General features: G+C 48.0%; 1 protein-coding gene across 2 annotated transcripts in view; it reads right to left on the bottom strand.

Annotated features, from left to right (window-relative positions):
- Positions 1-21,304, bottom strand: part of SUPT4H1 (SPT4 homolog, DSIF elongation factor subunit) — a 51,642-nt gene that overhangs the window by 13,111 nt on the left and 17,227 nt on the right. Inside the window, exon 4 of one of the 2 annotated variants that reach the window (XM_063956200.1) lies at positions 4,241-4,294. The exons of the other annotated variant lie outside the window; for it this stretch is intronic. Coding sequence (XP_063812270.1) covers positions 4,241-4,294 — 54 coding nt within the window. The remainder of the gene's footprint in view (positions 1-4,240; positions 4,295-21,304) is intronic. 2 annotated transcript variants of the gene reach the window in all.

Raw genomic sequence — 21,304 nt, 5'->3', positions numbered from 1 at the left:
GTGTGACTGCCCCCCCAGCCTCGAAGGCTGGCATCCGTGGTCACCAGGACCCAGTCCTGTATGCCGAACCTGCGGCCCTCTAGAAGATGGGCACTCTGCAGCCACCACAGTAGAGACACCCTGGTTCTTGGAGACAGGGTTATTAAGCGATGCATCTGAAGATGCGATCCGGACCATTGGTCCAACAGGTCCCACTGAAAGATTCTGGCATGGAACCTGCCGAAGGGAATTGCTTCGTAAGAAGCTACCATCTTTCCCAGGACCCGCGTGCAGCGGGCACTGATACCTGTTTTGGTTTCAGGAGGTCTCTGACTAGAGATGACAACTCCCTGGCTTTCTCCTCCGGGAGAAACACTTTTTTCTGGACTGTATCCAGAATCATACCCAGGAACAGTAGCCGTGTCGTCGGAACCAGCTGTGACTTTGGGATATTCAGAATCCAGCCGTGCTGGTGCAGCACTTCCTGAGATAGTGCTACTCCCACCAACAACTGTTCCTTGGACCTCGCCTTTATTAGGAGATCGTCCAAGTACGGGATAATTAAAACTCCCTTTTTTCGAAGGAGTATCATCATTTCCGCCATAACCTTGGTAAATACCCTCGGTGCCGTGGACAGTCCAAACGGCAGCGTCTGGAATTGGTAATGGCAATCCTGTACCACAAATCTGAGGTACTCCTGGTGAGGATGGTAAATGGGGACATGCAAGTAAGCATCCTTGATGTCCAGGGATACCATGTAATCCCCTTCGTCCAGGCTTGCAATAAACGCCCTGAGCGATTCCATCTTGAACTTGAATTTTTTTATGTATGTGTTCAAGGATTTCAAATTTAAAATGGGTCTCACCGAACCGTCCGGTTTCGGTACCACAAATAGTGTGGAATAGTAACCCCGGCCTTGTTGAAGTAGGGGTACCTTGATTATCACCTGCTGGGAATACAGCTTGTGAATTGCCGCTAGCACCGCCTCCCTGTCTGAGGGAGCAATCGGCAAGGCAGATTTTAGGAACCGGTGGGGTGGAGACGCCTCGAATTCCAGTTTGTACCCCTGAGATACTATTTGAAGGATCCAGGGATCCACCTGTGAGCGAGCCCACCGATAGCTGAAATTCTTGAGGCGGCCCCCCACCGTACCTGGCTCCGCCTGTGGAGCCCCACCGTCATGCGGCGGACTTGGAAGAAGAAGCGGGGGAGGACTTTTGCTCCTGGGAACCTGCTGTTTGTTGCAGCCTTTTTCCCCTACCTCTGCCTCTGGACAGAAAAGACCCGCCTTTTCCACGCCTGTTTTTCTGGGTCCGAAAGGACTGAACCTGATAAAACGGCGCCTTCTTAGGCTGTGAGGGGACATGGGGTAAAAATGCTGACTTCCCAGACGTTGCTGTGGAAACTAGGTCCGAGACACCATCCCCAAATAATTCCTCACCCTTATATGGCAAAACTTCCATGTGCCTTTTAGAATCTGCATCTCCTGTCCACTGGCGAGTCCATAAGCCTCTCCTAGCAGAAATGGACAATGCACTTACTTTAGATGCCAGTCGGCAGATTTCCCTCTGTGCATCTCTCATATATAAGACTGAGTCTTTGATATGGTCTATGGTTAGCAGGATCGTGTCTGTCTAATGTGTCAATATTTTCTGACAGTTTATCTGACCACGCAGCGGCAGCACTGCACATCCATGCTGACGCAATAGCTGGCCTAAGTATAATGCCTGAGTGTGTGTAAACAGACTTCAGGATCGCCTCCTGCTTTCTATGAGCAGGTTCCTTGAGGGCGGCCGTATCCGGAGATGGTAGTGCCACCTTTTTAGACAAACGTGTGAGCGCTTTATCCACCCTAGGAGGTGTTTCCCAACGTGACCTATCCTCTGGCGGGAAAGGGAACGCCATTAGTACCTTCTTAGGAATTACCAATTTTTTATCAGGGAAAGCCCACGCTTCTTCACACACTTCATTTAATTCATCTGATGGGGGAAAAACTACGGGTAGTTTTTTCTCCCCAAACATAATACCCTTTTTAGTGGTACCTGTATTTATATCAGAAATGTGTAACACCTCTTTCATTGCCTCAATCATGCAGTGAATGGCCTTAGTGGGCATCAGGTTAGACTCATCGTCGTCGACACTGGTGTCAGTATCAGTGTCGACATCTGGGTCTGCGGTCTGAGGTAGCGGGCGTTTTAGAGCCCCTGATGACCTGTGAGACGCCTGGACAGGCACGAGCTGAGAAGTCGGCTGTCCCACATTTGGCATGTCGTCAAATTTCTTATGTAAGGAGTCTATACGTGCACTCATTTCTTTCCATAAGCTCAACCACTCAGGTGTCTGCCCTGCAGGGGGTGACATCCCTTCTAAAGGCATCTGCTCCGTCTCCACATCATTATCCTCATCAAACATGTCGACACAGCCGTACAGACACACCGCACACACACAGGGAATGCTCCAACAGAGGACAGGACCCACAAAAGCCCTTTGGGGGGACAGAGTGAGAGTATGCCAGCACACACCAGAGCGCTATATAATGCAGGGACTAACTGAGTTATGTCCCCTATAGCTGCTTTTTCTATATAATTGTATATACTGTGCCTAAATTTAGTGCCCCCCCTCTCTTTTTTACCCTTTTCTGTAGTGTAGACTGCAGGGGAGAGCCAGGGAGCTTCCTTCCAGCGGATCTGTGAAGGAGAAATGGCGCCAGTGTGCTGAGGGAGATAGCTCCGCCCCTTTTCTGCGGACTATTCTCCCGCTTTTTCCTATATTCTGGCAGGGGTATTTTCCACATATATAGCCTCTGGGGCTATATATTGTGGTATTTTTGCCAGCCAAGGTGTTATTATTGCTTCTCAGGGCGCCCCCCCCCCCAGCGCCCTGCACCCTCAGTGACCGGAGTGTGAAGTGTGTGTGAGGAGCAATGGCGCACAGCTGCAGTGCTGTGCGCTACCTTGGTGAAGACTGATGTCTTCTGCCGCCGATTTTCCGGACCTCTTCTTGCTTCTGGCTCTGTAAGGGGGACGGCGGCGCGGCTCCGGGACCGAACACCAAGGCTGGGCCTGCGGTCGATCCCTCTGGAGCTATTGGTGTCCAGTAGCCTAAGAAGCCCAAGCTGGCTGCAAGCAGGCAGGTTCGCTTCTTCTCCCCTTAGTCCCTCGCTGCAGTGAGCCTGTTGCCAGCAGGTCTCACTGAAAATAAAAAACCTAATTTCTATCTTTCTTTCTAAAGGCTCAGGAGAGCCCCTAGTGTGCATCCAACCTCGGCCAGGCACAAAATCTAACTGAGGCTTGGAGGAGGGTCATAGTGGGAGGAGCCAGTGCACACCAGGTAGTCATAAATCTTTCTAGAGTGCCCAGCCTCCTTCGGAGCCCGCTATTCCCCATGGTCCTTACGGAGTTCCCAGCATGGTCCTTACGGAGTTGCCAGCATCCACTAGGACGTCAGAGAAAATACATTACAAACAGATTTTGTGTTACCATATCAGACTTCAGACGAGGACAAGCTGCTTAGCATGGGTTGGGATTGAAATGCTAGCTGTTGGGATGCATGTGGTCAGAATACAGACCACGTCATCCCAAAGATCAGAATTCCAACAGGTGACGGCAAGTATACTTACCTTCCCCCAATGGCACCCTAGCCCTCCATTCTAGCAGCCTAAACCTAACCCTAACTGGTGGTGCCTAAACCTAAATCCCCCGGGCCACAGCCTAAACCCAACCTCCCCCCTGCACGGCTTACTGGTCATACGGCCCAGCGGAAGCTCATTTGGGGTTCCGGCACCGGGCTGGTGGCCATAATCAGGATGCCGGTGTCTGCATCCACAGTAGTGTTGGGATTCCGCCGTCACTATTTTGACTACCAGGATCCCGACCAGATCCCACTTTGCACCATCTCTACAACAATCACTAATACTATTGTCTTTACAGCTAATGCCAGTCTTTGTTTTTGCAAATTTGAGACACAGATTTTCAAATCCAAAAAGGGATAAGTAGAAAAATTAGAATCAGCGTGACTCACAGAAAGGGACTTTCTTTTGTAAGCAGACCTGTAACCTAGACATACCAATGGCGCAAATCTACTGGTACCAGACTCGTACATGACAGATGCTCTGCACTAATGTTTTCTAAGGCCTGTCTGCTCTATATAACTAAAAATAAACCTCATGGATTGATGGTAAAATTCTGAATGTTAAACACACCAGCAAATGTTCTGTACAAGAAAAATGAACATGAAAACCGTTCTTAAACATTTACATTACCTTGTGGCAGACGGCCTGTGACAGATACTGCATACACTCCTGGCTTGAAGTTAGCTGACAGAAAACAGAAAGTAACACCTCAGTGCATTGTGTAGTTAATGTAATGTATTAGAACATGACCACATACATTTTCCTGCCTACTCAGACCAATTTTATTTCATATAACTTCCATCACGCTGTCCCTTTTACTTCTGGTATTACTGCACTCACTTTACACAACGTATTTCTACATATATTGTTTCACGGCTATTGTGACAGTTCTAAAATTGCTAAATGTTTTCTGCATGCTACATTTACAGAATAACTCACTACCGGAATGTCAGAAGAGCCAGGAAGTGACACAGGGAGACACAGGCATCTAGGCTACTTACTGTCACATGTTAAGATACCGTCACATACATACCTGTAATCCTAAACCAGAGTTTCCCCAAACTCCCCAATTACATTCCAGGTTTAAGAATATCTGTGTTTGAGTCCAGATGCCTGAATCAAATTGACTGAGGTACTAATAAGTCCCCTGTGCGCATGGATATCATTAAAATCTGGACTGTAATGGCAGAGTTTGGGAAACTTAAAAACATTAAAAGGAACACTAACCCTTTTTCTCCTGCAGGGTCCACGGGTTATCCACAGAATAAACATTGGGACATGAGGTAACGTCAGTGAATTGGCACCAACAATCAAAGTTTTTGGCCTCCCAGAACGCAACGGGCCAGTTCCCCTTAACCCCCGACTTCTAGCTCAGGCAATTCCATTTTTTTGTTGGTGCGGCAGGAGCCAAACCACGATCTTTGGGCTGCTGATTTTGGCATCCAGAAGCTTGTTATTTATTTTTATAGTCTTACGTTCTTTGAGCGAGTTTTCTAAAAAGCATCTTACAGGCACCTTAGAGTCGCTCCAACAACTCTCCGCCGGGTCGAGACAACACTTACCCACATGTACAGTGCTATTTCGGCAGGCGTCTGTGTCGGATGTACTAGCAAGTCCAGTAGACGTTACCAGGAGCATAGGGATAAGGTAAGGCAGCTTTTCCGCTTAGCAGGGGGGAGACGCAAGACACAGCCGCACTGTTTTCAGGAAGGAGACTACTGAACCAGGGAATCATAGGCTCCAGGGATTAGTGTGAGGCCGCGATCCCTGGGGTTGATGTCAGCAGTTCCCGGTTCATGACCAGTTTCCCGCCATGAACCGATTAATCGCATCCGTCTGAGACGCTGTGCATCCAAAAGGACCCAGTCGTAGCATAGGCAGCTGTGTGACTGGTGCGGTGTTCACTTGGGAGTCTGTGTTTACTGTAGGATCACTGGGCGTTTGTGTTCACTATTAACGTCTGGATCCAACCAGCGTTCACGAACGTATTGATCGATACTGGAAGCGGGGTGAAGTCTCCCTGTATCCCACTCTCCTGAGCCATGTGATACAGCACTAAGTCTCTACCTACCATTAAGTACGAGTAGTTGGATAAGTGCCTGATTCATACGAGTCTGTAAACTATTGCTGCCGTTTCTTTTGCTGTGCGACTGAATATGTTTAAAGTCCTATATAAGGTAATGCAGTGATAGGTTTCTCCTACATACTTGAAATGTATCTGTAGTTGAATATGTGCTCATACTGCTTATCATACTAATGTATAATCGGTGACTGATTGCTAGTGTGATTGCTGACTTTACTATTTTCTATCAAGTTTCTGTGTATTCCGATCCTCAATGCTGGTGCAAAGCAGGGAGGGATTGGATTTGTATGTCACTTTAACAAGTTTTAAAGTGTTTTCCATCACAAATTGTGTAGTTAACACTATACAGGTGTGTGATTTATCTATCATGTGTAAGAGAGGCAAGGATGAGGAGGATACACTCTCCATAGCAGTACCAACACTCATTTCATGTTTGCCTTGCAAAGCTGGGTTAACCTCGCAGGATCTGGTTCAAAATGGATTATGTGCAAACTTTTAGCTTTCACCAAAACCTCCTGAATAATCCAACGCAGGCACAGGTTCAAGTTGAACCCCCATGGGCTACTTTTGCACAGACATTATCCAGTATAGCTGAGCGGATAATGCTAGCTCCTATGCCAGTGATAGGTTACTCTATTAACCCTTACATGCAACATTCCCCCTGGGGTTTATCACATCCAGTCCAGGTATCTGCAGTCTTTCAACAAAAACAGGCTGAAAGGCCGGTGGAAAGTAAATCACAGAAACGAAACATCTTCACAGTGTACACGTTTCAGATGGGGACTCGGAGGAGGAGGGCTCATCACATTCTGGGTCTGAATGCAGAGACTAGGATGAAGGTCTCAGCTCAGTGTACATACCTGAGCTAATCTGTGCTAGGAAATCCATTCTATCCTTAGAGGAGGCAGCAGAGCCTCTCTTAAAAATCTAAGGCACCTCTGTTTAAACATCCCAAAAGAGTCAGGACTGAAATACCTGGGTCAGAACAGCTGACGGAAATTATTCAAGAGGTTTGGGTAACACCCAGTAAGAAGTTTAGAATTCAAAAGAAATTGAATTCCCATTACATCTGTAATCTGTCTACTGGTATCTTTCCTTCTCTGTACAAGCATTCAGGGATTACTCCCATTCTGAGAAACAAAATGACCCAGACACTCTCAAACTACCATCCCATTTCTCAGCTCCCATGCCCCTCCAAGCTACTTGAGAGACTTGACTACACTCGCCTCACACACTTTCTGAACTCACACAGCTCACTGGACCCACTTCAGTCAGGATTTCGTGCCCAACACTCCACAATGACAGCACTAATGTAGTGAATAATCTGGTCACTGCTAAAGCTAAAGGCCATTACTCACTAAATCTTCTTGATCTCTCTGCTGCCTTTGACACTGTTGACCACTCTTCTTATACAAACACTACAATTCCCAGGTCTTCAGGGCACAGCCCTTTCTTGGTTCTTATCCTACTTCTCTAATCGCTCCTTCAGTGTTTTGTTTCTCTGATTCCATCTCCTCTTCGCTACCTCGCTCAGTTGGAGTACCGCAAGGCTCAGTCTTAGGTCCTCTTCTATTCTCTGTCTATACCACATCTCTTGGCAAACTAATCAGCTCTTTCAGATTTCAGTATCATCTGTATGCAGATTTGAGTATCCTCCCCAGATTTGTCACCATCTGTATTGGGCAGTGACATCTCGCCACCTCAAACTTAATATTTCCAAAACAGAATTAATTATATTTCCACTGGCCAATAGTAGTTCCAAACTGGTATTTCTATCACTGTTACTAACTCGGCAATCATTCCTACCCCACAAACTCGCTGCCTAGGTGTCATTCTTGACTCTGAACGGTCTTTTGTTCCCCACATTCAATCTGTCTCAAAATCATGTTACATACAACTAAGAAACATATCCAAAATACGCCCTTATCTTACAATAATCTGTGCAGGAGATAATGAGCATGGATCAGAGTTTTTGCTGTGTCTTGTGTAATAGTCTCCTGACTGGTCTTACCACTACAATCCATTTTGAATGCAGCTGCAAGGCTAATCTTCCTCACTAGACGTTCTTTATCTGCAGATCCGTTCTGTCAGTCCCTCCGTTGGTTACCGGTATTCTACCGTATTAAATATAAAATACTTTTACTTACATACAAGGCTATTAACCAAATTGCACAAACATACATCTCTTCACTCATCCCAGGGTGGGAGGCAGACTTTTTTCATTTTACACAGATCTGGCAGCAGTCCACCACAGATGCCTGGGTGCAAGAAGCGGTATCTCACGGTTACGCATTTGCCTTCAAGAAACACCCTTCTCAAAAGGTTTTATTTTGTACCAGCCCATCTTCAGTGGAAACTAAGGCCAAGACTTTGCAAGAGAGTTCAGAAGTTGCTTCAGTCAGGAGTGATCATTTCAGTTCCTCCTGCGCAACAAGGACAGGGTTTTTATTCCAACCGGTTTCTACTCCAGAAGCCAAATGGGTCGTTTCAGCCTATACTCAATCTCACAGTGATGAACAACAACAAGTACATTTGGGTGCCTTGTTTTCATATGGAGACTGTACGCTCCATTATTCTGGTCATGAAGCTGGAGGATTTTATGGTATCCCCAGATATCCAGGATGGTTACCTACATGTTCCTATAGCACTGTCCCATCTCAGGTTTGCTATCCTCCAGCAACATTTTCAGTTTCAGGCCCTACCATTTGGACTGGCCACAGCTCCCAGAGTGTTCACCAAAATGATGGTGGCAATGGCGGCTTATCTCCATCAGCAGGGGATAAGGATTTTTCTATACATCGATGATGATTTATTAATCCTGGCACAATCTCAGGAATTGCTTCAGTGTCATCTGCAACAGACAATAGTTTGTTTGCAGAGACACGGTTGGCTCATAAATTGGGCAAAGTCGTCCCTGGTTCCATCACAAAGGATGACTCACTTGGAGGCTGTGTTGGATTCCAGTCTTCAGAGAATAATTTTACCTCTGAACAAAATATCCAAAATTCAGTTGAGGGTCCAGGAGCTTCTACACAGTCAAAAGGGTAACCATTCAATGCGGGTGATGGGATCTATGGTGTCAACATTGTGGAGTATGCTCAATTCTATTTGAGGCCTCTACAACATCTGATCCTTTCCAAATGGAATGGGTTACATCAGACAAAAACGCAGACTATGGTCCTTCCTCTGGAAGTAAGGAGGTCATTAGCCTGGTGCCTACAGACATCCCATCTGGACAAAGAGACCCTTTTGGATATCAGATTGGGAAGCTCTGACAACGGATGCCAGTCTTCAGGGCTGAGGAGCAGTGTCAGGAAGAAGTTGCTTCCAAGGGCAGTGGACCAAGGAAGACAGTTGCCGGCCAATAAATATATTGGAACTCCAGACCATGTATGTATGGCACTCATTCAGGCAAAGGACATCCTTCAGGGGAAACCAGCTCAAATTCACTCGGACAATGCAACGGCAGTAGCGTACCTCAAACATCAGGGAGGAACTTGCAGCCAAAAAGCAATGAAGGAGGTAAACCGCATGTTAAGGTGGGCAGAACGTCATCATCCAGCTTTGGCCACAGTGTTCATTCTGGGATTCCTAAATTGGGAAGCGGATTTTCACAATCAATACGCCATTCATGCAAACGAATGGGCTTTATACCCAGAGGTCTTCCAGACTCTGGTAGACATGTGGGGGTTACCGGAGATAGATCTCATGGCGTCCCATCAGAATAACAAAGTTCCCACATACGGGTAAGAACAAAGGATCCCAGAGCGACCTTTGTGGATGCCCTGTCAGTAAGATGGGACTTTCATCTGGCCTATGCATTTCCACCAATCGCCCTGTTGCCCAGGGTGATGCGAAAGGTAAAACAAGGAAAAGGCAACGTGATACTAATAGCTCCGGCTTGGCCCAGAAGATATTGGTACACAGATCTTCAGAGGCTGTCGATGGATGCTCCATTCCTACTCGCTCAACATCCAGATCTACTGTCGCAGGGTCCTTGCTATTACAAGCACCTGGATTGACTGTTTTTGACGGCGTGGCTCTTGAGACTTCCATCCTGAAAGCAAGAGGATTCGCACAACAGGTTATTCAAACAATGCTCAGAGCAAGGAAACCATCTTCAGCTCGGAATCATCACCGAATATGGCAAGCCTATAGTCAATGGTGCAGTGACCGGAAATTCAGAGTTTCCAGAGTCCTAGCATTCCTTCAGGCAGGAATGGACAAAGGTCTATGGGTGGCTTCCTTGAAAGTGCACGTGTCAGCATTGACTGTATGGTTACAAAAGAAAATTGCTAACCTACAGGATGTTTGCACTTTTTTACAGGGAATGCTTCACATCAAACCTTCTTTTGTTCCTCCTGCAGTGCCTTGGGATTTACGATACTCCTAAAGGTGCTTCAAGTTGCCCCATTTGAACCACTAGCAAGTGGATCTTCAATGGCTTACAGCTAAAGTTCTCTTTCTACTGGCTATTACTTCAGCGAGAAGAGTTTCAGATTTAGAGGCATTGTTATGCCGTCCTCCTTTTCTGATTTTTCATCCAGATAGAGCGGTTCTCAGAACCAAATCTGGTTATATTCCTAACGTGGTGTCTAAATCTCACCTTAATGAAGAAATTGTAGTCCCGGTCTTCCAAGTGCCAGTCCTTTCTGCGGAAGATGCATCACTGGACGTAGTCCGTGCCTTAAGGATCTATGTGGATCATACTAGTGCCATCAGAAAGACACACTTCATTCTCTACGGATTTCACAAGAAAGGATGGCCTGCTGATTTCAGAAGCATATTCTCAAGCTGATCTCCCTATTTCAGCTAATGTCTCTGCTCACTCTACTCGTAAGGTAGGTCATTGGCAGTACAACGTGGTGCTTCAGCTGAACAGATATGTAAGGCACATTCATTAGACATTACGCCTTTGATATCTTTGCCTCTCAGGACGCCGAATTCAGGCAAAGGATTCTCCTGTCCAATCAGGTGCGCCCCCACCACTAAATTTGCTTTGGGACATCCCAATGTTTATCCTGTGGATAGCCTGTGGACCCTGCAGGAGAAATATGTAGTTATGGTAGACAGGGATTCCACCCTGACGCACCTGATTTGAGGATCCTTTTACCTACTAACCTCTTCCTTCTTGTACGGAAAGGTGTGCGTGTTCTTCTCGCCTGATTAAGGCTCTCTATGATGCTCCTGCCTTGAGTTTTGGAAAACAACTGAATTGGCTGAGCTGATTCCAACTGTAACATAACCCTTATGTAAGCAACAACTATATACAAGTCTTGCAGATTTAGTCCACACTGGGATGGGCGCCCAGCATCCTCTACGAACTAGGAGAAAAAGATTTACCGGTAGGTTTAAAATCCGATTTTCTCTTACGTCCTAGAGGATGCTGGGGACTCCGTAAGGACCATGGGGGTTTATACCAAAGCTCCAAACCGGGCGGGAGAGAGTGTGGATGACTCTGCAGCACCGATTGAGCAAACGCGAGGTCCTCATCAGCCAGGGTATCAAACTTGTAGAATTTTTCAAAAGTGTTTGAACCCGACCAAGTAGCCGCTCGGCACAACTGTAATGCCGAGACGCCTCGGGCAGCCGCCCAAGTAGAGCCCACCTTCTTAGTGGAATGGGCCTTTACCGAATTCGGTACCGGCAATCCAGCCGTAGAATGAGCCTGCTGAATCATGATACAGATCCGTCTGTTTAGAAGCAGGAGCGCCAATCTTGTTGGCTGCATACAGGACAAACAGAACCTCTGTTTTCCTAACGCTAGCCGTCCTGGCTACGTAAATTTTTAAGGCCCTGACCACATCCAGGGACTTTGAGTCCTCCAAGTTACCCGTAGCCACAGGCACCACAATAGGTTGGTTCATATGAAAAGAAGAGACCACCTTAGGCAGAAATTGAGGACGAGTCCTCAACTCTGCTCTATCCACATGAAAAATCAAGTAGGGGCTCTTGTGAGACAAGGCCGCCAACTCTGACATCCGCCGTGCAGATGCCAAGGCTAATAACATAACCACCTTCCAGGTGAGAAATTTTTAATTACACCGTTTGAAGAGGTTCAAACCAGTGTGATTTAAGGAACTGTAACACCACGTTAAAGGTCCCATGGTGCCACAAAAGGAGGCTGGATGTGCAGCACTCCCTTTACGAAAGTTTGGACTTCAGGGAGAGAAGTAAATTCCTTTTGAAAAAAATATAGATAGGCTCCATTAAGGTACAGATTTCGGCCCTAACTTTAGGCCCATATCCACTCCCATCTGTAGGAAGTGGAGAAAACGTCCCAGATGGAAATCTTCCGTAGGAGCATTCTTGGTTTCACACCAAGATGCATACTTCCTCCAGATGCGGTGATAATGTTTCGCCGTTACTTCCTTCCTAGCCTTTATCAGAGTAGGGATAACTTCCTCCGGAATACCCCTCTCTGCTAGGATTCGGTGTTCAACCGCCATGCTGTCAAATGCAACCGCGGTAAGTCTTGGAACATGCAAGCCCCTGCTGTAACAGGTCTTCCCTGAGAGGAAGAGGCCACGGATCTTCTGTGAGCATTTCCTGAAGATCCGAATACCAGGCCCTTCGAGGCCAATCTGGAACCACGAGTATTGTTTGTACTCTGTTTCGTCTTATGATTCTCAACACTTTTGAGATAAGAGGTAGAGGAGGGAACACATAGACCGACTGAAACACCCATGGTGTCACTAGGGCGTCTACCGCTACTGCCTGAGGGTCCCTTGACCTGGCACAATACCTCCGAAGTTTTTTGATGAGGCGTTACGCCATCATGTCTATTTGAGGAAGTCCCCAAAGACTTGCTATCTCTGCAAAGACCTCTTGATGAAGTCCCCACTCTCCTTGATGGAGATCATGTCTGCTGAGGAAGTCTGCTTCCCAGTTGTCCACTCCCGGTATGAAGACTGCTGACAGAACACTTACGTGATTTTCTGCCCAGTGCAGAATTCTGGTGGCTTCCGCCATTGCCACTCTGCTCCTTGTCCCGCCTTGGCAGTTTACATGAGCCACTGCTGTGACGTTGTCTGATTGAATCAGAACTGGTAGGTCATGAAGAAGATACTCCGCTTGTCGTAGGCCGTTGTATATGGCCCTCAATTCCAGTACGTTGATGTGTAGACAAGCCTCCTGGCTTGACCATATCCCCTGAAAATGTTGTTTTCCTTTTGTTACTGCTCCTCATCCTCGGAGGCTTGCGTCCGTGGTCACCAGAACCGAGTCTTGAATGCCGAACCTGCGACCCTCTAGAAGGTGAGCACTCTGCAGCCACCACAGGAGAGACACCCTGGCCCTGGGGGACAGGCTTATCTTTTGATGAAGGTGTAGATGGGACCCCGACCATTTGTCGAGAAGGTCCCACTGAAACATCCTCGCATGGAACCTGCCGAAGGGGATGGCCTCGTAGGCTGCCACCATTTTTCACAGAACTCGAGTGCATTGATGAACAGACACTTTTTGGTTTTAGCAGGTCCCTGACCATGTTCTGGATGTCCTGGGCTTTTTCTATTGGTAGAAAAACCCTCTTCTGTTCCGTGTCCAGAACCATGCCTAGGAATGATAGTCGAGTAGTTGGAAGCAACTGAGACTTTGGCAGATTGAGAATCCAACCGTGTTGATGTAACACTCTCAGGGAGAGTGACACTTTTCAGCAATTGATCCCTTGATCTCGCCTTTATCAGATCGACCAAGTACGGGATAATTGTGACACCCTACTTGCGCAGGAGCACCATCATTTCCGCCATTACCTTGGTGAAAAACCTCGGGGCCGTGGAAAGCCCACACGGCAACGTCTGAAACTGGTAATGACAGTCCTGTACCGCGAAACGCAGGTATTCTTGATGAAAAGGAAATATGGGGACATGAAGGTATGGCATCCTTCACGTCCAGCGACACCATAAAATCCCCTGCTTCCAGACTGGATATCACAGTCCGGAGTGATTCCATCTTGAATTTGAACTTTTTCAAGTATAGATTTAGGGATTTTAGATTCAAAATTGGTTTGACCAAACCATCCGGCTTCGGGACCACAAACAGTGTTGAATAGTACCCTTTTCCCTGTTGGCCTAGGGGAACCTTGACAATCACTTGCTGTTGACACAGCTTTTGAATTGCATCTAATACCACTCCCCTCTCCGGGGAAGAGGTTGGCAAGGCAGACTTGAGAAATTGGCAAGGGGGCACCTCTTCGAACTCCAGTTTGTAACCTTGGGATACAATTTCCAACGCCCAAGGATCCACGTCTGATAGGACCCAGACCTGGCTGAAATGTCGAAGACGTGCCCCCACCGGTGCGGACTCCCTCCGTGAAGCCCCAGCGTCATGCGGTGGATTTAGCAGAAGCCGTGGAGGACTTCTGCTCCTGGGAACTAGCCGAAGCAGGTGTTCTCTTACCTCTATACCCTTACCTCCGGCGAGGAAAGAGGAGCCCCGGCCTCTTCTGGACTTATACGACCGAAAGGACTGCATCTGATATTGTGGGGTTTTCTTTTGCTGTGGGGGAACAAAAGGCAAAAATGTAGATTTACCTGCGGTAGCTGTGGAAACCAGGTCCGCGAGACCATCCCCAAACAAAACTTCACCTTTGTAAGGTAAAACCTCCATATGCTTTTTTGAGTCGGCATCACCCGACCATTGGCGGGTCCACAGAGCTCGTCTTGCCGAAACTGCCATGGCATTGGCTCTGGAACCAAGCAGCCCCATGTCTCTTTGAGCGTCTCTCATATAAAAGACTGCGTCCTTAATGTGACCTAAAGTCAGGACAATGGTATCCATGACCAGGGTATCCATGTCAGCCAACAAGATATCTGTCCATGCTGCAACAGCGCTACAGACCCATGCCGATGCTATTGCCGGTCTGAGTAAAGCCCCCGTATGTGCATAAATAGACTTTAAGGTAGTCTCCTGTCTACGATCCGCAGGATCCTTAAGGGCCGCGGTGTCTGGAGACGGTAGCGCCACCTTCTTAGACAGACGCGTTAATGCCTTGTCCACCCTGGGCGAGGATTCCCAACGTACCCTGTCCTTTGCTGGGAAAGGATACGCCATAAGGATCCTCTTGGGAATCTGCAGTTTTTGTCTGGAGTTTCCCAAGCTTTTTCAAATAATTCGTTCAGTTCATGAGATGGAGGAAACATTACTTCAGGTTTCTTACCCTTAAACATGTGTACTCTCGTGTCAGGAACAGAGGGGTCATCTGTAATATGCAAAACATCTTTTATTGCCATAATCATATAATGAATACTTTTGGTCAGCTTAGGGTGCAACCTTGCCTCATCATAGGTCGACGCTGGAGACAGAATCCGTGTCTGTATCGGTGTCTTCTATTTGTGATAAGGGACGCTTTTGAGACCCTGACGGGCCCTGTGACCCAGTCAAATCCGCGGATCGACTCCCTGCCGTTTCCTTGGACTCAGCTTTGTCCATTCTCTTATGTAATAAAGTCACATAAGCATTTAAAATATTCCACATATCATACCAATCATGAGTCGGCGTTGCCGACGGAGGCACCACAATCATCTGCTTCACCTCCTCCTTGGTAGAGCCTTCCGCTTCAGAAATGTCGACACACGCGTACCGACACCCGTACACACACACACATCTATAAGGGGACAGTTCCCCAACAAGGCCCTTTGGAGAGACAGAGAGAGAGTATGCCAGCGCCACCTGACACTGGAAACAATTCCCAGATATAGCGCATATATATATATATATATATATATATATATATATATATATATATATATATATATATATATATATATATATATATATATATATATATATATATATATATATGTCAATCGTGTAATACACTCACTGCGCCAAAATGTGCCCCCCCTCTTTTTCGGCCCTGTATCACCGTTCTGCAGGGGAGAGTCCGGGGAGTAGCTTCTCTTCAGCACGCTGTGGAGAAAATGGCGCTTGTTAGTGCTGTGCGACCAAGCTCCGCCCCCTCTAGTGGCGGGCTTCGGTCCTGCTCAAATTCATAATTGATGGCGGGGGATGAACATATCCACTGACTCCGCAGCCCATATGTGTAATAACATGCTAAAATAGAAGTATATATTGCTGCACAGTAGTCAGCGGAATACCACAAGGGTCCGTACTCGGACCACTACTGTTCAACATATTTATCAAATGACCTAGAAATAGGCCTGGAAAGCACAGTGTCAATCTTTGCAGATGATACTAAACTGTGTAAGGTAATTAATTCAGAATTGGATGTGGAGTCCTTGCAGAATGATCCATCTAAACTTGTACTCTGGCCGTCTAAATAAAAAAAATAAGAATTTACTTACCGATAATTCTATTTCTCGTAGTCCGTAGTGGATGCTGGGAACTCCGTAAGGACCATGGGGAATAGCGGCTCCGCAGGAGACTGGGCACATCTAAAGAAAGCTTTAGGACTATCTGGTGTGCACTGGCTCCTCCCCCTATGACCCTCCTCCAAGCCTCAGTTAGGATACTGTGCCCGGACGAGCGTACACAATAAGGAAGGATTTTGAATCCCGGGTAAGACTCATACCAGCCACACCAATCACACCGTACAACTTGTGATATGAAACCCAGTTAACAGCATGATAACAGAGGAGCCTCTGAATAGATGGCTCACAACAAGAACCCGATTAGTTAACAATAACTATGTACAAGTATTGCAGACAATCCGCACTTGGGATGGGCGCCCAGCATCCACTACGGACTACGAGAAATAGAATTATCGGTAAGTAAATTCTTATTTTCTCTGACGTCCTAGTGGATGCTGGGAACTCCGTAAGGACCATGGGGATTATACCAAAGCTCCCAAACGGGCGGGAGAGTGCGGATGACTCTGCAGCACCGAATGAGAGAACTCCAGGTCCTCCTCAGCCAGGGTATCAAATTCGTAGAATTTTGCAGACGTGTTTGCCCCTGACCAAGTAGCTGCTCGGCAAAGTTGTAAAGCCGAGACCCCTCGGGCAGCCGCCCAAGATGAGCCCACCTTCCTTGTGGAATGGGCTTTTATTGATTTAGGCTGCGGTAATCCTACCGCAGAATGCGCCAGCTGAATAGTGCTACAAATCCAGCGCGCAATAGACTGCTTAGAAGCAGGAGTACCCAGCTTGTTGGGTGCCATCAGGATAAACAGCGAGTCAGTTTTCCTGACTCCAGCCGTCCTGGAAAAATAAAATTTTCAGGGCCCTGACTACGTCCAGCAACTTGGAATCCTCCAAGTCCCCAGTAGCCGCAGGCACCACAATAGGTTGGTTCAAGTGAAAACCTGAGACCACCTTCGGGAGAAACTGAGGACGAGTCCTCAACTCTGCCCTATCCATACAGAAAATCAGATAAGGCCTTTTACATGACAAAGCCGCCAATTCTGACACACGCCTGGCCAAGGCCAACAGCATGACCACTTTCCACGCGAGATACTTTAGCTCCATGGTTTTAAGTGGCTCAACCAATGCGACATTAGGAAATCCAACACCACGTTGAGATCCAAAAAAGTGCCACAGGAGGCACAAAAGGAGGCTGAATATGTAGTACTCCTTTAACCAAAGTCTGAACTTCCGGCAGTGAAGCCAGTTCTTTCTGGAAGAAAATCGACAGAGCCGAAATCTGGACCTTTATGGACCCCAATTTGAGGCCCAAACGTCACCCCTGCTTGCCGGAAGTGCAGGAATCGACATAGTTGAAATTCCTCCATCGGGCCTTCATGGCCTCCCAACAAGCAACAAATTTTCGCCAAACGCGGCGATAATGTCTTGCGGTGACATCCTTCCTGGCTATGATCAGGGTAGGGATGACTTCCTTCGGAATACCCTTTTCCTTTAGGATCCGGTGTTCTACCGCCATGCCGTCAAACGCAGCCGCGGTAAGTCTTGGAACAGACAGGGTCCCTGCTGCAGCAGGTCTTGTCTGAGCGACAGAGGCCAAGGGTCCTCTGCCAGCATCTCTTGAAGTTCCGGGTACCAAGCTCTTTATGGCCAATCCGGAACCCCGAGTATGGTTTTCACTCCTCGCCTTCTTATTATTCTCAGTACCTTGGGTATGAGAGGTAGAGGAGGAGACACATAAACAGACTGGTACACCCACGGTGTCACTAGAGCGTCCCCAGCGATCGCCTGAGGGTCCCTTGACCTGGCGCAATATCTTTTCAACTTCTTGTTGAGGCGGGACGCCATCATGTCCACCCGTGGTCATTCCCAACGGTTTACCCGCATTTGGAAAACTTCTGGATGAAGTCCCCATTCTCCTGGGTGTAGGTCGCCCATCGGAGAATCCTTGTGGCTTCTGCCATCGCCATCCTGCTTCTTGTGCCGCCCTGTGTTTACATGGGCGACCGCCGTGATGTCGTCTGATTGGATCAGTACCGGCTGGTTCTGAAGCAGGGGCCTTGCTTGGCTTAGGGCAATGTAAATGGCCCTTAGCTGCAGAATATTTATGTGAAGCGAAATCTCCTTGGAAATTTCTTCCCTGTGTGACTGCACCCCAGCCCCGAAGGCTGGCATCCGTGGTCACCAGGACCCAGTCCTGTATTCCGAATCTGCGGCCCACTAGTAGATGAGCCCTCTGCAGCCACCACAGCAGCGACACCCTGTTTCTTGCTGACAGGGTTATCCGCTGTTGTATCTGTACATGGGACCCGGACCATTAGTCCCACAGGTCCCACTGGAACGTCCTTGCGTGGAGTCTTCCGAATGGAATTATGCTTCGTACCAGGACTCGTGTGCATTGATGTACCGACACCTGTCCTGGTTTTAGGATGTCTCTGACTAGAGATGACAACTCCTCGGCTTTTTCCACTGGAAGAAACACTCTTTTCTGGTCTGCGTTCAGAAACATTCCCAGGAACAGAAGACGTGTCGTCGGGACCAGCTGTGACTTTGGAATATTGAGAATCCAGTCGTGCTGTTGTAGCACTTCCCGAGAGAGTGCTACCCCCACTACCAACTGTTCTTTGGACCTCGCCTTTATCAGGAGATCGTCCAAGTACGGGATAATAAAAACTTCCTTCTTGCGAAGGAGTATCATCACTTCGGCCATTACCTAGGTAAAGACCTTCGGTGCCGTGGACAACTCCAACGGCCGCGTCTGGAACGGATAGTGACAGTCCTGTACCACATATCTGAGGTACTCCTGGTGAGGGGGGGGGAATGGGGACATGCAGGTACGCATCCTTGATGTCCATGGAGACCCTGTAATCCCCCTCGTCCAGGCTCGTAATAAGCGCCCTGAGCGATTCCATCTTGAACTTGAATCTTCTGATATAAAAGTTCAAGTATTTTAATTTCAAGATGGGTCTCACCGAACCGTTGCGGTACCACAACCACTGTGGAATAGTAACCCCTTCCTTGCTGAAGGAGGGGCACCTTGACAATCACTTGTTGTGATTATAGTGTTGAATATCCACCAACACCGTCTCCCTGGCAGAGGGAGGTGCCGGTAAGGCAGATTTTAGGAAACGGCGGGGGGGAAGAACGTCTCGAACTCCAGCCTGTACCCCTGAGATACTACTTGAAGGACCCAGGGATCCATGTGAGAGAGCCCACTGTCCGCTGAAATATCTGAGACGGGCTCCCACCGTACCAGAGTCCGCCTGAGCAGCCCCAGCACCATGCTGTGGACCTACCGGACGCAGGGAGGACTTAGCTGTGTGTTGCAGCTTTTTTCCTCTACCTTTGCCTCTCGGCAGAAAGGATGAGCCTCTAGCCCACTTGTTTTTCTGGGGCCGAAAGGACTGTACTTGATGATACGGTGCTTTCTTTTGTTGTGGGGTAGCCTGTGGCAAAAAAATTAATTTCCCAGCAGTAGCTGTGGAAACGAGGTCTGAAAAACTATCCCCAAACAGTTTTACCCCCTTATAGGGCAACTTCCATGTGCCGATTCGAGTCGGCATCGCCTGACCATTGCCAAGTCCATAACCCCCGTCTGGCGGCAATGGACCTAGCGCTTATTTTTGATGCCAGCCGGCAAATATCCCTCTGTGCATCACGCATGTATAAGACCACGTCTTTTATATGCTCTATTTTCAGCAAAATATTGTCCCTATCCATAGTTATTTTCCGACAGGGAATCTGACCACGCAGCGGGAGCACTGCACATCCATGCCGAAGCAACGGCTGGTCGCAATATAATGCCCTAGTGTGTGACCATATCTTATAGGGTAACCTCCTGCTTTCTATCAGCAGGTTCCTTCAGGGCGGCCGTACCCGAAGACGGTAGTGCCACCTTTTCTGATAAGCGTGTAAGCGCTGTATCTACCCTATGGGGTGTTTCCCAGCGTGACCTATCCTCTGCGGGAAAGGGTACGCTGCCAATAACCGTTGTAGAAATTATCAATTTCTTACCGGGGGAAGACCACTCTTCCCCACACACCTCATTTAATTTCTCAGATGCAGGAAAAACTACTAATAGTTTTCGCTCACCAAACACAATACCCTTTTATGTGGTACCTGGGGTATAATCATAAATGTGTAATACATTTTTCATTGTCTCAATCCTGTAACGGGTAGACCTATTTGGAGGGTACACCAGTCTCATCGATGTCGACACTGGAGTCAATATCCGTGTCGACATCTGTGTCTTATCTGAGGTAGCGGGCGATTTTAGAGCCCCCCATGACATTTGAGACGCTGGAACAGGCACAAGCTGAGTAGCCGGCTGTTCCGTGTCGTCGACCTTTTATGTAAGGAGTTGACACTTTCACGTAATCCTTCCATAAGTTCAACCACACCGGTGTCGACCCCGCAGGGGGTGACAACATATTTACAGGCATTCGCTCCGCCTCCACCTAATTATCCTCCACATACCTGTCGACACAGCCGTACCGACACACAGCACACACACAGGGAATGCTCTGATAGAGGACAGGACCCCACAAAGCCCTTTGGGGAGACAGAGGGAGAGTATGCCAGCACACACCAGGGCGCTATATATCACAGGGATAGCACCTATAAAAAAGTGTTTTCCCTTATAGCTGCATATATGTTGTATACTGCGCCTAAATTGTGCCCCCCCCTCTCTTTTTAACCCTTTCTGTAGTGTATTAACTGCAGGGGAGAGCCAGGGAGCTTCCCTCCAACGGAGCTGTGAGGGAAAAATGGCGCCAGTGTGCTGAGGAGATAGCTCCGCCCCTTTTTCGCGGACTATTCTCCCGCATTTTTATGGAATCTGGCAGGGGTTAATATACATCCATATAGCCCTGGGGGTTATATGTGATGTATTTTTGCCAGCCAAGGTGTTTATATTGCTGCTCAGGGCACCCCCCCCCCCTGCGCCCTGCACCCTCAGTGACCGGAGTGTGTGGTGTGCATGAGGAGCAATGGCGCACAGCTGCAGTGCTGTGCGCTACCTTGGTGAAGACTGGTCTTCTGCCGCCGATTTTCCGGACCTCTTCTTGCTTCTGGCTCTGTAAGGGGGCCGGCGGCGCGGCTCTGGGACCGGACTTCGAGGCTGGGCCTGTGTTCGGTCCCTCTGGAGCTAATGGTGTCCAGTAGCCTAAGAAGCCCAAGCTGGCTGCAAGCAGGCAGGTTCGCTTCTTCTCCCCTTAGTCCCTCGATGCAGTGAGCCTGTTGCCAGCAGGTCTCACTGAAAATAAAAAACCTAAAACTAACTTTTTCTAAGAA

This window comes from Pseudophryne corroboree, chromosome 2 (genome assembly GCF_028390025.1).
Source record: "Pseudophryne corroboree isolate aPseCor3 chromosome 2, aPseCor3.hap2, whole genome shotgun sequence".
NCBI lineage: Eukaryota > Metazoa > Chordata > Amphibia > Anura > Myobatrachidae > Pseudophryne > Pseudophryne corroboree.
This window is presented reverse-complemented; position numbering and strand designations above follow the sequence as displayed.